At 48.7% G+C, this 17,747-nt stretch overlaps 1 protein-coding gene across 3 annotated transcripts in view; it reads left to right on the top strand.

Moving 5' to 3' along the window:
* IQSEC3 (IQ motif and Sec7 domain ArfGEF 3) overlaps nucleotides 1-17,597 on the top strand; it is a 91,401-nt gene extending 73,804 nt beyond the window's left edge. Inside the window, exons 4-13 of one of the 3 annotated variants that reach the window (XM_015627536.1) lie at nucleotides 5,552-5,674; nucleotides 6,320-6,486; nucleotides 8,599-8,738; nucleotides 9,526-9,651; nucleotides 10,771-10,870; nucleotides 12,726-12,887; nucleotides 13,623-13,715; nucleotides 14,149-14,192; nucleotides 14,276-14,355; nucleotides 16,402-16,490. In XM_015627536.1, the coding sequence (XP_015483022.1) occupies nucleotides 5,552-5,674; nucleotides 6,320-6,486; nucleotides 8,599-8,738; nucleotides 9,526-9,651; nucleotides 10,771-10,870; nucleotides 12,726-12,887; nucleotides 13,623-13,715; nucleotides 14,149-14,192; nucleotides 14,276-14,350 (1,030 nt within the window). In that variant the 3' untranslated portion in view covers nucleotides 14,351-14,355; nucleotides 16,402-16,490. Of the gene's footprint in view, nucleotides 1-5,551; nucleotides 5,675-6,319; nucleotides 6,487-8,598; nucleotides 8,739-9,525; nucleotides 9,652-10,770; nucleotides 10,871-12,725; nucleotides 12,888-13,622; nucleotides 13,716-14,148; nucleotides 14,193-14,275; nucleotides 14,356-16,384 lie in introns of all 3 variants that reach the window. The other 2 variants (XM_015627535.1, XM_015627534.2) reach the window with 2 other exon arrangements.
* The last annotated feature ends 150 nt before the right edge of the window (nucleotides 17,598-17,747 follow it).

The following is a 17,747-nucleotide window of genomic DNA, read 5'->3' as shown; positions in this document are numbered from 1 at the left end:
TTTTAATTGGAGACATATCATCATTCTTGCATCCTTTCTTCATTCTGTGTTTACTTGTTGCTTTTTTTTTTTTCCTTCCTTCATACTTTCCTTCACTTTAGTCCATTCTTCCCCTCCACCTGTTCCTGACTCAGGAATTGCTTCCATTTATAGCTCATTCATGAACAAGATAATGTGAGTGATCTCATGAACAGAGTCAGCTGTGCTGGTAGTGGATGATTTGTGTTCAGCTCGTGGGACCTGGGAGTGCAGATGTCAGAGGAGAAATGGGCAGGGATTCCAGCAGAGGAAACATTGTGCTGAGTTGGGGTCTGGCTGCTGTTAGGAGTGGAAGTTGCTGTTGGAGACATTCTCCCTGAGGGTGAGCAGATCTCCTGTCTGTCAAGCCTGTGCTATCTTCTCTTTCTGTCATGGAAAGTCAGGGAGAGAAAAGCTGCTCTTGAGTAAGTGCAGAGCTGGGGAGAGACAGACTGGGTTCCTCTTGGACAGACAGAATGGACTTGTCAGGTTAGTCCAAACTAGGCTTCTTTGCCCTTCTCACTGGGGATGCTGCAGAGGGTCAGTAAGAGACTTGCATCACCAGAGGGTTTGGGCAGGAGCAGTAGATCAGGATGTGACGGAACCAGGACAGAGGGGAGAACGTGTTAGGGCTGTAACATGTGAAGAGCAGAGCTGTAGCACACACCAAGTGTGAGTAAGAACAGCCTTCCCATGCCAGGCCAGTACAGGCTGAAGGTGCAGCTGGAGGCTGCCTGGTCCCCAGGGAAGCTCAGGAAGGAGGAGATTCCCAAGGCAGCAGCCATGTGAGCTCCAACAGCCATGGGAGGGGGAGTAGGCATGAGAGCCCCGGGCAAAAACCAGCAATGCACCTGCTGTAGCATTCTCCAGAAAGGGCAGAGTGGTGTGGGCTGAGGTCTCCAGTGTAGAGGCTGTCCTGCCCAAGGGAGTGTGGAGGGCAGGCTGGGGATGCACACCTGTCCCCACTGGAGCATGGAACTAGAGAGTCCTGCTAACTTTTCTTTCTGTTCAGTTCACATGTACAGGGCAGTCTCCTTCCAGGGAGCTGAGCTGAGCTCTTCTACAGTTCATCCAAATCATGATTCAACTTCAGAAAGCCTGCAGAATTAAGAGGGCTGAGAAAAGGGATGGTTTTTATTAATATCTTCGTGCCTTGTGAGTTTAAACTTTCCACCTGGTTGCCTCCCCCCTTGCTCCCTCCCTGAGTGGAGGCTGCAGGTTCATTACAGATGCTTTTAGTTGCATCCCAGCTCCTGCTGCATTGTCACCTGAGCGGAAAAGCTGGAAAATAGGTCATTACACTTGGGTGAGCAGATCCCAGCCCCACATGATACAGCTGCTTCCTGCCTTCACTGAACCCTTCTGCCACAGGCTTTTTTGCCATGCTTAGCCCTGTGCTAAATCCTCTCAGCTCTTTTTCCATTATGTCCATCCACTCTTGGGGGGATCTTTCCCTGTAGCCAAGGAGGCTACAGCAGAGACAATGGCTAAGTATAATAATCCATTTAGGAGCCCACTCTTTGGTCCTGGAACCTGGTGTGGAATTCTCTGCTTGTTGTTGTGAGGTGCCTCAGGGCAGATCAAACTCCTCATGTACACAGGTGGCACAAGAGTCCTCATCCCCCACCACCTTGTTTATGAGGCAGGGAGCCAGCAATTTCCCTGCTCACTTCAACAACGTGATCCAAATATCCAAAGTCATCTATTGCAAATGAATCTCTGGATGCACTGCAAACTCAATTTGTGTGGCTTGTTGCAAGTTCATGGGCAGGAAGTTGTTGAAACGTGAGATTTTACAAGGTGATTACTGTGTTCCTGTATCACCATCCCTCAAGCCTCCTGGTGGTCCTGGAATAGGCATCTCACAGGTGTCCAGCTGCTTGTGGGAAAATGAACTCAGCACCAGTTTTGGCATGTGCACATAAGCTGTTGGTTTATTCCTTGGATGCAGGGAGCCACTGTTGCTGTTGGACACAAAGTAGGATGGTGCATTCAGTCACAGCACCCGAACAAGATGGTCAGAAAAGCTTTTATTATCCAAATTTTTCAGCCTTTTATAGGGTATTACGGTACAGGTTTTACATGATTGGTAAAGGGAACACCACCTCTTATCCCATTGGTGAGATAAGAGAAAAACACACTAACCACAGCTGCACAGAACTGTTTTGAGAAAAGGAAATTCTTTACAAAGCTAGACCTTGAACAAGGTCTCTCAAGAGACTTTCCCTTGGGAACAGATCAGCCACTGACAGGCTGTAATTCTCTCAGGCTCAGAAAAATCAGGTCCACAAGCCCCCCGCTCTCGTATCCTTTGTCAGCTTCCGTGGTCTCTAGCTTGGAAAGAAATGACCTCCTCGCATGGGTTTCACAAAGAAAAGTTGTGCTGCATTTCAGGGGATGTCTGACACAGTTACCAGAGTGCATTTGGAAAGTTAAAGCCAGTCTGTGCAGGAATCTGAAGTTGGGGAAGGCTGCAAAACTTCAGCTGTCTAGAAGAGTAACAGGAACATGGTGGACCCATAGCACAAGGCTGTCTGGCTCTTTATATGGACTTCGCTGTGTCAAATTTGCACACAAAAAGTATCAGACAAGTTTGATCCACCCTTCTTCCTGCCTGTCTAGCAGCAGAAATAGCAGCTTGATACCTGATGGCTCCACTAGGAGTTGTTCTTCAGGCCTTTGGCACAGGATTTGTCAGATAAATCAAATCCAAGCTTGAATCAAATGTTCTTCCTAAGCTGTCCCTTTCTGCCTGGTCAACTTTTCTCAGTAAGCAGGACAGGGGACACTCTTCTTTGGGCTGAGAGACAAATGGAAGAGACTCCCAGGAGCTGGAATTTACAAAGCAAAGCTGCATCAGTCAGTCTGTGAGAGAAACTCTCCCAGGAGAATCCGAGCATAACTCATGTGGCAATGCCTGTTTGAGTTTGAAGAGAGCTATGAGCAGCTGCCTTGTCCTTCTTGTCCTAATGAAAGCTGGATGCTTTCTGTATTAAGGGCATTGGCTTTATTACTTGAGATTTGTACACAAAGGGGAGGGTGTGTTAGGACAGCCTGTGTGGAGGGGGAAAGGCTGATCCAAGGGGGAAGGAGTAAGCAAAAGGTAGATGATTTAATGCTGGTGGATTGGGGTTACTTGGGTGACCTTAACGGGTGTCCCTGGGCTGTGCAAGGGCTCAGTGTTCACATGTCTGGAAGCAGACAATAGCAGCAAAATCACTGGGGTCAGTGCTGAGAGGGACTGCAGACTGGAAAGGATTAAAAAATAATAAGAAATGCCCAAGTACAGAGGTGGTTGCAGCCGTGAACACAATAACGACTAACAAGAGGAAAACTGCTCTTACTATCAAAGATAAATTCCAAGAAGCAGAAAGCCTTGATGTTAACCCAAGGGACTGAGTATAAGTATGAGAAAAATAAAAATGAAAAAGGAAAGGGGCAGTGGAGGAAGTTTTTGTTATTGCCAAGTGTTTCTGCAGTCCACCTCTTGGAGAGATAAAAAAATATTTCATGGAAGATTTCCTCTGAGAGCAGTCCCTTTGATTCTCATCCCTTGCTCCCTATTTGTTTCTGAATTTCGATTATATGGACTTGGTGCAGAGAAAGAGCCCACAATTCCTTGCTGAGGCTGTAACAAATCCAACCTCAGAAGATACAAAGCACTTCATGTTCAGTCAGAGCTCTGGGTAAATTATTCTGTGGGTGCCACCGCAGTAAATGGTAACTCCTGAATCCATAAGGCAATGGAGGAATGCCGAGACATCTCTGGGCATTTGAACTCTGTCCCTCCCCCTTTTGAGGCGTTGTACTACAGATTTTTATCCTAGCAAGGCTGCACATGGCACTCAACAGCTCAGTTCACAAGCCTCAACCCAACAACCCACAGCAAACAGCGGACAGACACACCCCAGTTTATCTCAGAAAGGAAGAAGAAACTGGTTACAGCACATCCCTCCATCAGTACGGGTTTCTTTGGCAAAATTTCCAGATAATCATAGGAAACAGAAGGACCCATTTGAGACCTAATTCCCTCCCCCTCTTTTTCCCTTGTCCCAGTCCTCATAAAGTCCCAGACAACCTGTCTTGGGGAAAATATCCTCCTTAATAACCTTAAATTTGGCATCAGTTTATCCTTTACCACATGGCAAAGCAACCCAAACACAATACAAAGAATTAAATAAAGGGGTTAAGGGGCTAATAGAAGTAGCATCCAAGGTACAGAGAAGCTGAAAATATGAAGTTCTTGAATTTTTACAGCACTTCTAATGTCAAGGTGGTCCCATTAGCAAATTAGTTACTTTGTATTTAAGGAAGGTTTAAAGAAAATGGGATTTCAGCACCTGTGATTTTCTTCATCTGTTGGACAGAATTTCAGTTTTGAAAATTTCTTTTTTGGGAAAGAATAATGACAAGCAGAAGGTAAATTGTATGTACCAAAGTCAGTGGAAAGTAGATTAATTCAATGTCTGTCTTTGTTAGAATAACTAGTTTTCTAGACAGGGGACATGCAGAACATAATTCTAGACTTCAGCAAAGCGTTGGACATGAGAAATTTTTTGTTGAGAGTGGAAGAGAGAGAAATTAGCAGAGGAATCATAAACAGGGGAGGGAATTGGCTGGTACAGACATTAGTGCCTACATACTCTGCTGAAATGGGAAGTTGGGCCTAAGGGACATTATGAACAGGGGTTTCTGAGTCTAGTCTTTTGATTAATGCTTGCAGTAATGACCTGAGCACAAAAGGTAGGAATATGCTCACAGAATGTGCTGAAGCCACATGGGAAAGGTGTTGTCATTACAAGTGACTGAAATGTCATTCAGTAGGAATAAGAACAAGTAGATTATTTGACTAATACAGAGAGCAAGAACTGTAGCGTTAGGTTTTGGAGACTAAGAGCAGGGCCTTTACAAAATGAGAATGCTTTTGTGGGAAATGAGAGGTGTCATCCCCTTCCTGGGGTATCTAAATTGGCCATGAATTTCCAGTGGGCAGTGAATCACCTCAAAATGCAAAGTGATACCAGATGAGCAGGTAATAAGCATGCAACATTGCATGTTATTTCTATACAACAATTTCCATTTCCTATTTTCTCTGAGCTGATTCTGGCCTTATTGATATTGATACAGGTGTCTCAATATCTATGTCAATATAGATGTCTCTATATCTATATAGGTACAGGTAAGTATCAATACATATATATATATATACATACTTTGTATATGCATATGTGGATGTATATGCTGTCTGTGGTGTGATACGCATATATCATGGTGTATATGTACACACACATGTATATAAATACACAGTAAAGCACAAGAATTGCTCACCAGCTGTAGGATGCAGGAATCACTTGAGTGAAATCACTGCCCATGGTAAGCAGGATCCAGGAAGCCACAGCGATGTCTCAGGGCCTGTCCCATGGGAATTTGGGATTTCCTGTGGGGACTGGGCCTCAGCACACAGTGCAGGAGCCTGCCTGGTGTCACTGGTCAGGGAGGATGTTCTGATGAAGGCTGTGTCCCCCTCTCACAGCTGTGTGGTGGACGAGATGGATTTCTCAGGCATGGAGCTGGACGAGGCCCTGCGGAAATTCCAGGCCCACATCCGCGTGCAGGGGGAGGCGCAGAAGGTGGAGCGGCTCATCGAGGCCTTCAGGTATGGAAGGATCCCTGCAGCCCCACTGCTGCAGCCAGGGGAAGCAGGGAGCACAACACACCCCAGGCAAAACCCAGCAGTCATGGAGAGAATGTCCACAGAGCTCCCTTCCAGAGAGGGGGATGACGGAGGGGCTCCTGAGGACGGAGTTTTTGTGGCCTGCTCGCCAGGGCTGTGGCCTTGCCAGATGTTCAGTGGCACTGAGGGGAGCGGGGGCCAGGGTGAGGCCAGTCCTGCCGTGGCTGCCAGCAAGGGCTCCCTGTTTGCTGGTGACTCACAGGAACAGAAGTAGAGGGGCTTGCAGGGCTGCTGGCTTTTCCCTTGGTCATCCAGAGGAGGCCTTTGTGCTTAGAGAGGCAGGCTGGAGCAGACACCTGTATCACACTGATGTACTGACACGCTCTGAGTACTCCTCTCCAGTCTCACTTGCTTTTTTAGCTCCTGAGGACAAGAAACTGACGTTTCAGTGGCCTGTTTCTGCCACTGGTGGGGAAATTTGCCTTCAGAGAGCAGCGGGTTCCTTCTGTCAGGTGTGAGAGGTGGAGTGAAAGGAGGAATGTGATCTGCTTGTGATAAAGCCATTGGCAGGCTGGAGCAGAGGGCTCCCATGTTCCGTGTTAAGTGTGTGCATCCCTCCTGCTGCAGCCAGAGGTACTGCATGTGTAACCCAGATGTGGTCCAGCAGTTTCACAACCCGGACACCATCTTCATCTTGGCCTTTGCAATCATCCTCCTCAACACGGACATGTACAGCCCCAACATCAAGCCTGACAGGAAGATGATGCTGGAGGACTTCATTCGCAATCTCAGAGGTGAGGGTCCTGCCTTGATTTGGTTGGTTTGGGATTTTTTTGCCCTCTTGCTTTTCTAAATTCTGCCTAGATGAAGGCAGGAAAAACCTAGAGGAACTGCTTTTCTCCAGGTCTTCTGCTGCTCGCCTGTGAGCCAGACATGGAAGGCCCTTTGAGATGCCTTCTAGGGTGCTGGGGAAGGGACAGTCTAATTAGCTTTGTTTTCTGCAGAAAGCTGTCCAGCCTTCTCAGGAACCAACCATCTTCCTTTGAGAGATGGCTTCATTTTTAAGATATCTCATTTCTTGGAAACAGTCCATTGTATTACATTTTCCTACTGTTCAGCTCCATCCTTCTTAGACCCTGCTGGGTAGTGCTAAACAAGCCCTACTTGCTGCTTTGAATATTTGAACACATTTTCCTTTCATTCGGGCTAAAGCTTGCCCTTCTTAATTGCCTGCTATTACTTATAGTAACTGTAGGCATGACAGAGTTCATGCATACATTACCTTCTTTGCAATTTCTGATACATCAGTTCCCCAAATCAATTTTCTTCTGTTTTCAAGGTCAGTCCTTTCCATCCTGGTAATAGGTTGTTAAAAGCACTTTTTCAGATGTGGTCACAACATACTCATGGATAAAGCCACCGCCTTGTTCTTATTTTCATGTCTACTAACACAGCTTAGTATTGTTTGGCCTTTTTGACATCATGTCTAGACAAATTATTGTCCAATTTCCCAGCCATATTCACTCCTAGGTCATCCTAAGTCAGCCATTTTTCAAGTTTCTCTTACTCCACATCTGCAATTCAGATAAAGCTCCCCCAAAGTTTTTCCAGCGTAAATTCCTGTCTTTTCTGAAGATTTTGTACTTTTCTGGGTTCCTTTGACTGTGTTTCTTTGTCCTGATTGCTGTTCAGAAAGTGTCATCTCAGCCTCCCACACCTTCCACAATTTGTCACCTGCTTCAGACTGGTATAATGTGACACCGAGGCCCTCTTTCAAGTTAATTCCACAGATACTGAATGGGGCTGCTACCTGCCATCATCCCCTTTATTATTACAATTGATAGCACTAACAAAGGAGGGGTTTATTTTAATGGTAGCTTACAATTAGAGTTGCCTTTAAATCTGTCAGTTCTCACCACAATGATTTAAAGCAGCATGAAGGTCACTCACCTCCAGTGTGCAACACACCACAACTTTAATATTAGAGGGAGTGCATGTCACCCCATCACAGACCGGAGAGACAGTTCAATCCAGACTCACCTGCAAGCCAGTGCCAGGCCAGCAGCTTCAGCAGCCTGTGTTCCAAATGTTACTTGGGATGCATTTGCAGGGATGTAGGCAGGGGAGACAGAACATCTCAATGCCTTTTGATTTCTCACCTGCATCACTCAGGATAGCACATCTCAGACCAGGGAGCTGGAGGGAAGGCACAGAAAATCAATATAAAATGACTGGAAGAATTCAGTTTGGAGGAAGGACTGGCAGCTTGGTTTGCAGTGTTTGGCTCAGGGAAGGCTGAAAAAAACTATTCTTCCAGGCTCTGAAGGATCAGGAAGCAAAATCTGGAGAATTATCTAAGGAGATGTAAAAGAGGGAAGGGGCAGGGTCAAGACAGAGATACCACAACCAGAATAGCAACCAGATAATCTGCTCGAGTATTATTCCTAGGAGACAACACAGAAGGAAAATGGTGGAGGTCACCAAGACAAGGAGAGCTGATGCTTGCATTGGCAGGAAGAGCTTCTGAATGCCATCACAGGCCTTCTCCACATCTAGCACTTCTGATGATACAAAATCAATGCAGGGGTTGCTGCTGAGTGGCCCAAGATATATGAATGTGAAATTGTGGCTATAAAACCTTAGGGAACACATGGAAAGGAGCCACCATGCAGAGCAATGGAATAATGAAATCAGCTGCATTGGCCTTAGGGATGTCAGTCTCTCAGCTGGTGCACTGGATGCATTAGAGAAACAAAGGAGGCAGCCTAAAGTGAGAGATTGCTGTTCCCCTTCAGCCCTCCCAGCCCTGCACAGTGCAGAGGCAGCAGTGACCTGCCAGGGACCACTGGTTCTTCCCTTTCCTTTTCTCTCTGCCTGGCCTGCCCAACATTTTCTGCCTTTGGCAGGGGTGGACGACGGTGCTGACATCCCTCGGGAGCTGGTGGTGGGGATCTATGAGAGAATCCAGCAGAAAGAGCTCAAATCTAATGAGGACCATGTAACTTATGTCACCAAAGTGGAGAAGTCCATAGTTGGAATGAAAACGGTGAGCACCCATGACCCTGCTGGCACCCACTCAGCCCTTCTGTCCCCCACCTCCCTCCCTGCTCTCTTTTCTGTGCTTTTCCTCTATGACTTTCTTCTCTTATGTAATACTTTCCTTGCTTGTCTCTACAAATTTACTCCTTTTTCTCCAAACTCTTTATTTCCTGCTATCTCATTCTTTTCTAATTTTGAGGGATCTCCTTGGCCAGAGCTTACAGCATCTAGTGCAGTAATTGTTTTCCCATGCATTTTACTGCAGGTCCTGCCTGCCAGTGCTCAACTGATAGTTCTGCAGTGTTTCAAACTTTCAGGCCTTTTAAGGGTGTAGGAAGTGAAAGGCAAATTGATAGAGAACAATTTTATCCACCTGTCTCTAATGAGTTCCTTAAAAATTGCTGGCGTTGAGAGATCCCCAAATGCACAGACAGCTTCTTTGGCAGTAACCAATCTGTAGCCCAAAAACGTACACACTGTTTGTCCAGTATAAAGCAGAAAGGTTTCTCAAAGCCCAGGAAACCTGCAGATGTCCAGTGGGGTGGCAGAGGATGAGCAGTGAGCCAAGGCTGGAAGCCAGAGGTAGGATGTGTGAGCAGGAAGGTTGTGTTAGGCCTGCCCTCTGATTTACCCCGATCACAAAGGCTTTCTCTGTCACTGCACCAGCAGGAAAATTGAGGGCAAGCAAGGGGGTCAGGAGGTGGTTTGTCTGGGCAGAGTGGGTGGAATTGTGTCACTGGGCAGGGTTGTGCAGTCTGAGGTGCCTCCTGCATGCCCTGGTGTGCTCCCTGCAGGTCCTGTCGGTGCCCCACCGCCGGCTGGTGTGCTGCAGCCGCCTGTACGAAGTGACGGATGTCAACAAGGTGCAGAAGCAGGCAGCTCACCAAAGGGAAGTTTTCCTCTTCAATGACCTGCTGGTGGTGAGTGTGCTCTGGCAATTAGGCACTGCAGTAATAAAACCTGCCCTGGTTTCTGTAAGGGAATCCAAAACCAGTCCACAGCATCCATCTTCCCCCTGTTCTAAGGACAGCTCCCGGTTCATCAACATTTTAAGACACAGCTCTGGACCCTTCACTGTTAAAAACCTACTAAATCTATAACTCCAGTAACCCTTGAAAAAAACAAGCTGTCACATCCCACAGCCATCCAAGCAATGTCATTGCTCTCTCTCATGCCTTTGCCAGCAGGGAGGTTCATTTCATGAAAGGGAGGTTCATTTCTTTGTCTGTTTGTACTATAGTAGACAGAGCCCTCTCATGCACTTTAAATCTTTCCTGCCAGACACTTTAAAATCGCTGCCTTCTCACATGGAAAAGGCTGTAGCAGACTAGATAATACTTACCAGGCCCCCAAATGTGTAGAGTGTTTTTGAAAGTGTCCTGCCCCAGCAGTGGAATTAGGCAGGTACAGGAGAGCAGAGTTACACTGGGGCTGGAAGGAGGCCAAACAAAATGGAAGTTTGCTGAGTTTAATGGTGATGTGAAACCGTGGTTGCAGCAGATGCAAGGCTAAAGCCAAACCCTTTTGTAGGAAACAATAAGAGAGCTTCACCCACCTATTCCTCTGCAGCCCTTTGCACAGTTGTGAGCCTGGGGAGAGGGTCTGCTCCTTGCTATCCCTCTACTCCACAGGATAAACCAGATCCATAAGAACTAGTGCTGAGGTACAAGGGCAGCACTCTCATATGCTCTTGTTCCCAGCTCTAAGGTATTTATGACAGGCTTCCCTTTGCCTTTTGATCTGTTCCTCAGTGAAGAGAATTACCCTTTCAAAGTCAGAAATGTGGTAATCAAAAAGCCAGCACCTCTGGGAGACAGCAGAGTGGGCCCAGGGTGATGCCTATAGGATTCCAGAAGCCCTGTTACAAGGGCAGCATCCCAGGCAGATGCCAGCATCTCCAGCAAAGAGCCGGTCATTCACCAAGCATTGCTCCTGGTACACTTAACAGAGCTTGCAGAAAGCTTTTCTGCTTTGAGCAGTTTGCATCGTGCTTGCCTCACTGCTCCCCAGCACCAACCACGCTTCTCTCCCTCCAACAGATCCTCAAGCTTTGCCCGAAGAAGAAGAGCTCCTCAACATACACATTTTGCAAGTCAGTCGGCCTGCTGGGGATGCAGTTCCATCTCTTTGAGAATGAGTGTAAGTCCACTGCTCCTGGCATTCCTGGAGGGGCTTGGTAGGGAAAAGAAGGAGGGAGGGGGCTGTGTGAGTTTGCATTAGGAGAGAAATTCTATCAGAGTTAAAAGTGGAGGAGAGAAAACTGAGGCTTGGTGCCAGGGAGGTCACTCTTCGGGTACAGTGTGATGAGAAGAAGCTCCTGGTACCTCTCCTAGGTCTGAGCATCTGCAGAAGGGCCTCACTGAAGGATCTGGCTTGTCATGGTGGCAGGGACACCAGCAGAGGTGAAGACTGGGGGAATCAATCCCCATATACATCCTACTGAGCTCCCAGAAGCTGTAGTACAGGATCTTGTTGACAGAACTGCAGCTGCCAGCTTCAGCCCCTGTGCTCTCATGCCCAAAGGCACAACCCCCTCTGCTGCCCTTGATGCTGACAGAGGCTCAGGTGCTGCTGCCACCTCCCTGCACGGTGCCATGCTGTGCTGAGAGCTTCCCAAGGCAGAGGCACAGCCCTTGGAACAGCACCCAGCAAAACATGGCGGGAGGCCAGCCCTAGTCAGCCTGACCTTGATGGTCTGGGAACAGAGCCATGATGTGTCATGATTTGGGCTGGTTGTGCCGTGGAGGAGCTCCAGGAACAGGCAGGCTTCCTGCTGGCACAGGCAGAGGGGCAGCACAGCAGTCCCAGGCAAGCCTGGCTGATGCCCCTGGGGCTTTGTGAGCACATGGAGAACATGCTGCAAGGAAGGCAAAATGTAGCAGCACTGTGGCTATAATAAGCTTTTCCCATCCCTCCTCTGCTCCGTTGGCAGCGTGAGTCACTCCCAACCCCCTGCTCAGCAGCGTGCAGAGGCTCCCATATCCCTGTGTGAACCCAAGGGCCATTCATACCTGAGCATCCCCAGGAGGCACCATCAGAGCTGGAATCGGCTTTCAGGGCTAGCATGACTATCCTGGGAGAGCCCAAAGATCTTCTGGCAAAGGCGCCCTGTTGTGAATCCCCTGCAGAGACAGTAAAGCAGATGTCACAAAGATCTTGTGATCTGAACACATGAGAGAATCAGGGCTGGAAAAGGGCTGGGCACACAAAGAGGGGGAGCTGAGGGCTGGCTGAAAATAACAGGTTAGGCCTTGGCTTGTTTGGAATAGACTGATCAAGGAAGGCTAATAAAGGAAGGCTGCCCACGGAAGGCAGGCTGACGTAGGAGCAATGGAGCAGAAGTGAAAGCAGGACAGGGAAAGACAGAAAATGAATTTAGAAGAATGTGAAAGGAAAGGAGGAAAGGGATTGAAACCACTGGCCATTGAGCAAATAAGTCCTGTCAAAAGTGTGGCAAGTTCTCTGCACTCTTGTGTTCTCCTGATTCTTTTGGGTGAATCTCCAGTCATCACCTCCCTGCACATAAACCTGATATTTAAAACATAAGGTGAAAGGAGAGACTGGGGACAAGTCCTGCCACTGTGGGTGCAATGGCTTTGACCCCAGAAGAAAACCTCTCCTGCTGCATCTCCCACAGGAGAAGAAGTGTAGTTGGCCTCATAAACACTGTTTACTCTTCCAGGGAGTGAGAAAGGCTTTACAGTCCTGCCTCTGTTCTCAGGTTCCCAGGGCCAGTGCTGCACTAAGACTAACTAAGATCTAGAGTTTTCTGGTGCTGGTGGCACCTGCCTTGCTGCTGCAGCTTGGTCCTTCTGTTGTCTTGGAGGGCTGCAGTGCTGCAGGTTCCCACAGCTGGCAGTGTGACAAACTCTGAGTGTGCAATTCCACTGGACTCATGCTGAAAACTCTCTGTCCTTCAGACGTACCAAAACAAGCAACTACTCCATCACAAATGCCTAACACCTTTTGATTTTGTTGACACATCTTCTTTCAGATTACCCCCATGGCATTACACTGGTGACTCCGGTTTCAGGCTCAGAGAAGAAACAGGTACTACACTTCTGTGCTCTGGGTGCTGAGGAAATGCAGAAGTTTGTGGAAGACCTGAAAGAGTCAATAGCAGAAGTGACAGAACTGGAACAGATACGAATTGAATGTAAGGGTCTCTCACACAATTCACACTCCAATACCACCACTGGCTACACGGGAGAAAGGGTAAAGGAAGAGTTCTTCAGGAGCAGGGGCAAAGAGGATGAGCAGAGAAAGTCTGTACAGGGTGTTCCTGGGCTCACTGATAGGATGAAAAAGCACTCTGTGACCACTGGCCAGCAGCAGAAATGGAAGGACTTAACTACTTATGATGCTTATGAAACAGGAAGTGGGATACAGTGGCCTGGAATAGGGAAGCTTAGACTGTCACACCTGGAAGATTCTTCTCTGTCCCATTCTCCTTTGACTATGCAAATATGATCTGTAAATAGCTGGGATAGGCCTTGTGCCTTTAACTGGGTTGTCCTGAGGGCTAGCAGTCTGTGTCACTTATACAGACAAGATGTCCATGTAGCCTTTGATGGCTTTTCCATGTGGGCCAAAGCAACTCAGCTTCAGTGGTCCCCATCCGTGCAGCACTAGCCAATCCTGTATAAATGTAGGTAATTCAGATGTAAATATATAAAAGTAGAAGGGCCAATGGAGATACGTAAGTTTCTCCACATGTCAAATCCTCACCAGTTTCTGTTTTGTCTTGGCTGTTCCTCTCTCCCTTCCTGACACTCATGTGTGATTTTCTTCCATTAATTCTCCTTGCTGACCTCCCATTTTGCTCCTTCAGTGTGCTGGTGATCCTCCCTCCATCCCTCTCCTCATTGATCTCCATGTGTCTGTTCTGCAGGGGAGCTGGAGAAACAGCAAGGGACCAAGACTCTCTCCTTAAGGACCAATGGAGCCCAGATGGAGCTGCAGTCTAAGCAAGGCTCTCCAACAGGTAGGAGGGCACCCAGCTTCTCTTGGTCAAGAAGGGCTGCCTTTGCAAATGTGTTCTCACTGATTCCTGTGAGAATAACTGCAAAAAGAAGCGTTTGGTTTTGTATCCTTTAGCCTTGGCCAAATGGTGGAAATATGAGAACATATGCATTCTTCAAATAGCCTAGAAAATCCCTTCAAGTCCCATTACCCAGTCTAGCTGTAATACCTGGGAAAGAGGTGTTGCTGATACAGCATGGGTACCTTCTGAAGAACCTGGCCCAGTTTTCCTCCCTGAACTGGTAAAGCCCACCCCACGAAGCAGCTAACAGGTTACAAGAGGGTCTGGATTGGGCTTGCACCTCTCCCTTTAACTCTCCAGTGCACAGTAGGAGAGCCAGCTCTTGACTAGAGGGGCAGACCTCATGAGTGAGATCTTTTGTTTCCTTTCAAAGGCAAGAAGGATTTGGGGGAGAAGGTCTCGGACAGCACAGTGGAGGTAAGTAGAGTGCAGAGCAGCTGAGGTAAGTAATTCTCTCTCACTTCAGCTCTTCTCACATTCTCTGTTGTTTCTTTTCTCAGGTTTTAATCAATGCCTCCCCAGCCAGACTGACAATTTTACCAATTTCCAGAGATACAATTAAAAGTTACTGCTAGGACGGGTAATACAACTTTCAAATCCAAACTAAACTTCAAAGCATTTTCAATCCGTTTTTATAACTGTAACATCCTTCATGGACCAAGCTCCCAAACGCTGTAGACTAACCCACCCCACTGCTTCTGGGGAGACTGAGAACCCCACTGAGGACTTCCCTAACATGCTAACTCCATGCAGCATCACATGCAAATTCCCCACAGCCCAGCTTTCCTGCACAGTTTCTGCAGCTCTGTCTCTCCATCCCCATGAAGGGGATTAAGCATGGCCTTTGTACCCCAGACCTTCCTTAGAGCTTCACCTTCCTAGGTAGGGAGCTTGGCTGTCCTGTGTACATCTATCTTTGCAGGAATGTCTAGCATCCAGTGGGTTGCCTGTTTCTTCACAGACACCCAAGCTCTCACTGCCTGTGAGGAAACAGTAAAATGCAATCTTCACACTGAAAATCTTATCAATTACTTCCTACTCTCTCTCTGTCTGGAATATCTCCATTGTCCTGAGCCTGCCCTTTTCCAGGGTAGTTCTTTCCCCTCTTGTCAACATATATTTACTTGAAGAATTCAGCTTCTCTGCAGGGATTAGGTGCTGCTTCTTTTCCCTGGAGAGCACCCTATTTCCCTGCAGACACCCCTTCCTGGGAAAGGTGCCTGTGCCAGCCAGTTTCCTATTCCTGCTGGGAGAGGTGTCTCTGCGTAGAATGGCTTCCATGTATCCGAATTCCACTGGCACTTCACAGCCCAGCAACCAGTTTTTCCTGTGGGATGTTCCACTGCTGAATAAACACTGAGACAATGTTATGTCCTGCTGTGTGGTGAGCCTGAGCAACCTCCATGCCTGGACAGGGACAGACATCCTTGTTCCAGCGTGCTGAGGAGCTTGGTCACTTCACAGCTTCTCCTTCCCCGTCGCTGGTGCTGCTGCTGACTCTGCCAGAGCCTCAGGGCAGCCCCACTGTGACTCCTGTACCCCTGCCTGGCTGGAAGTGCCACACCAGCCTGTGAGCACTTGTTTCCTGCTCAGGCCTTGTCACTTGACTGACATTCTGTTTTGAGCCAGCAGCTTAGCTCTGGTTTGGGGTCTCCATCAGCCCATGTCCTTGCCAGGAGGAACTATAACTTCATCCATTATTTGGGAAGCAGTATTTCCCTGCTGCACTTCCCCTGCTAGGGACCTCCAGTCCAGGCCAGCTCCTCCTTTTCAGACTGGTCTCAGTGAGCTCCCTTATTTGATTCCATTATCAGCATCTCGATGTGGAACCCCTGACGACCTCCTGCTTCCCTACCTGCTTTCAGCTGACCAAGTATTACTCTGCCAGCAGAGGAGCATTTCCATTTCTCTGAGATTATCTAATCTGCTGCCATTTCATCATGAATTTCTTTTATCATTGTATGAGCTAGATGGGCATTTTTTGTTTCTTATTTCTTTTTTTGAAAATCATTTCCTTTCACTGGCAAACCATCAAATGGATCAGAGGGAGCTGCCTTTTGCTAGACTGTGTCAGGTTTCTGCTTTTTCCTTTGTAAACAGATTAGCCAGTCATGTGGTGTACCTTCCTACTCAGAGAGGCAGGGAGCTGGGAAAGGCTTGAGTTTCTGTCTCTCTGTCTCAGATTCAGCTGCTGTCATTTTACTGAAACGTACGGCCTCGAGTATCTGACACCTTGCAGTCTGGGCCCCCTCTCCTTTCTGCTGGTGGGGACAAACAGACTCGAGGTCTGTTCATTACCATGAGAATTGCAGGCACTTCCACTCCTGGAGTCCATCAGTGCTCCCCGTGCTTTTGGATAATCAAAGTTGGACTGCATTTGGGGACGCAGGCTCTGCTGCCTCTGACGTGATGGAAAGGACAGGGACACTTAGGCTAGATGGGGACAACAGGGCTGTGCAGCCAGGTGTGGCACCTGTTCTGGCTTTTTGAGGGAGGGAGGCTTTCAATGCATGTGAGGTCGTCTGGTGGCGGGGGTTCAGGGCAGCCAGTAGCAGCAGATGGGAAAAGTCTTGTAACATTTAATGCTTCTTTGGCTGTTTCTAAACTAGGTGTCAATTCACAACAGGCTTCAAACGTACCAGCACAACTCCGCCCTGGGGCCCGAGAGTGGAATGCAGCCCAGCATGCGTCTTAACATGCCACGGGAGCGGCTGGAGACAGCACTGGTGCCCTCGCACCCCGCCTCGGCGGGGACACTTGTACAGTGCCAGCAGATTGTCAAAGTCATTGTCTTGGACAAGCCGTGCCTCGCTCGGATGGAGCCGGCCCTCAACCAGACTCTGACTCGCTACGTCACCTCCGACTCCTGCAGCTCCACGCCCTGGCGCGGTGTGGGCAGTGGGCTCCCTGGGACCCCCGTGAAGCTGCTCCATCAGCCTCCCCTGCCGCCTCCCCCCCCTCCCTACAACCACCCCCACCAGTACTGTCCCCCCAGCTCGCTGCTGCAGAGGCGCAGGTACTCCAGCGGCTCACGGAGCCTCGTGTAGCCGCACCACCAGCACCAAACAGCACACACCTCCCCGCTTCCCCTCCCAGGGACCCTTTCTGCCTACAGAGATCTAGTTTGTGATTTATTTTTTAGTAAAACAAGAAGAAAAGAAAAAAAAAAAAAGCCAACTGACCTAACTCTTGCCCCGTCTCCCCTCAAGATGATGCTATTTGTGAGGAGCCATCTGTAGAAACCGCTGACCTCCGTGCTCACACATCCTCACACCCTGCCAGCCCGGCTGGCCTCTGTGCTCGTGCTGTCCCCATGTAGCACCTTGCTGCCCTGTTCCTCAGAGGCTTGATGACCTGCTGCTTTCTAGGCACCGTGTCTTCCGATTCCTCCTCCTCCTCCTTTCCTGCCTTGCGTTTACCTGGCCATAGGTTTGTACCCCGTGAAACCTCGCCAGCCTCGGAGAGAAAAGGACTCACCTGTGCCAAGGGCCGACCTTGGGGCACTCCTGGGGTGGAGTTCTCCCTGCCACCATCGCTGCCGCCTGCTAAGCCGGAGTGAGAGCTCGCACCACTTGCCACGCTTCCTCCTCGTCCCTCCAAGTATTATTTCCTCGCAGCAGCCGGCTCCAAATGCAGGAGTGCACGAGTGGAAGAGAGCTTGAGAGGAGGAGAGACTGTCCTGAGCTGCACTACAACACGAAGATGGCCTCGCTGAACACCAAAACTTTTTCTGTTGTTATGTTGGAGCATTGTAGCAGAGTCCTGTGCCGAGGGCTAGCAGACCTCCCTCCCCACGTGTAAATACAGCTGTGTGGTAGCGTATGGATGTGCATGTTTACTGAGGGAACAGCAGCCTGGGCCAGCAGCAGCGAGGCTGCAGGCCAGGGATCCCCCTGGAATCCATGGCTACTTTTCCAAAGAGACAGCACCAACAGGTGCCCTCCCACCTCAGCACTCACACACACACACAGA

The sequence above is a fragment of the Parus major genome, chromosome 1A (assembly GCF_001522545.3).
Source record: "Parus major isolate Abel chromosome 1A, Parus_major1.1, whole genome shotgun sequence".
NCBI classification, from domain to species: Eukaryota; Metazoa; Chordata; class Aves; order Passeriformes; family Paridae; genus Parus; species Parus major.
This window is presented reverse-complemented; position numbering and strand designations above follow the sequence as displayed.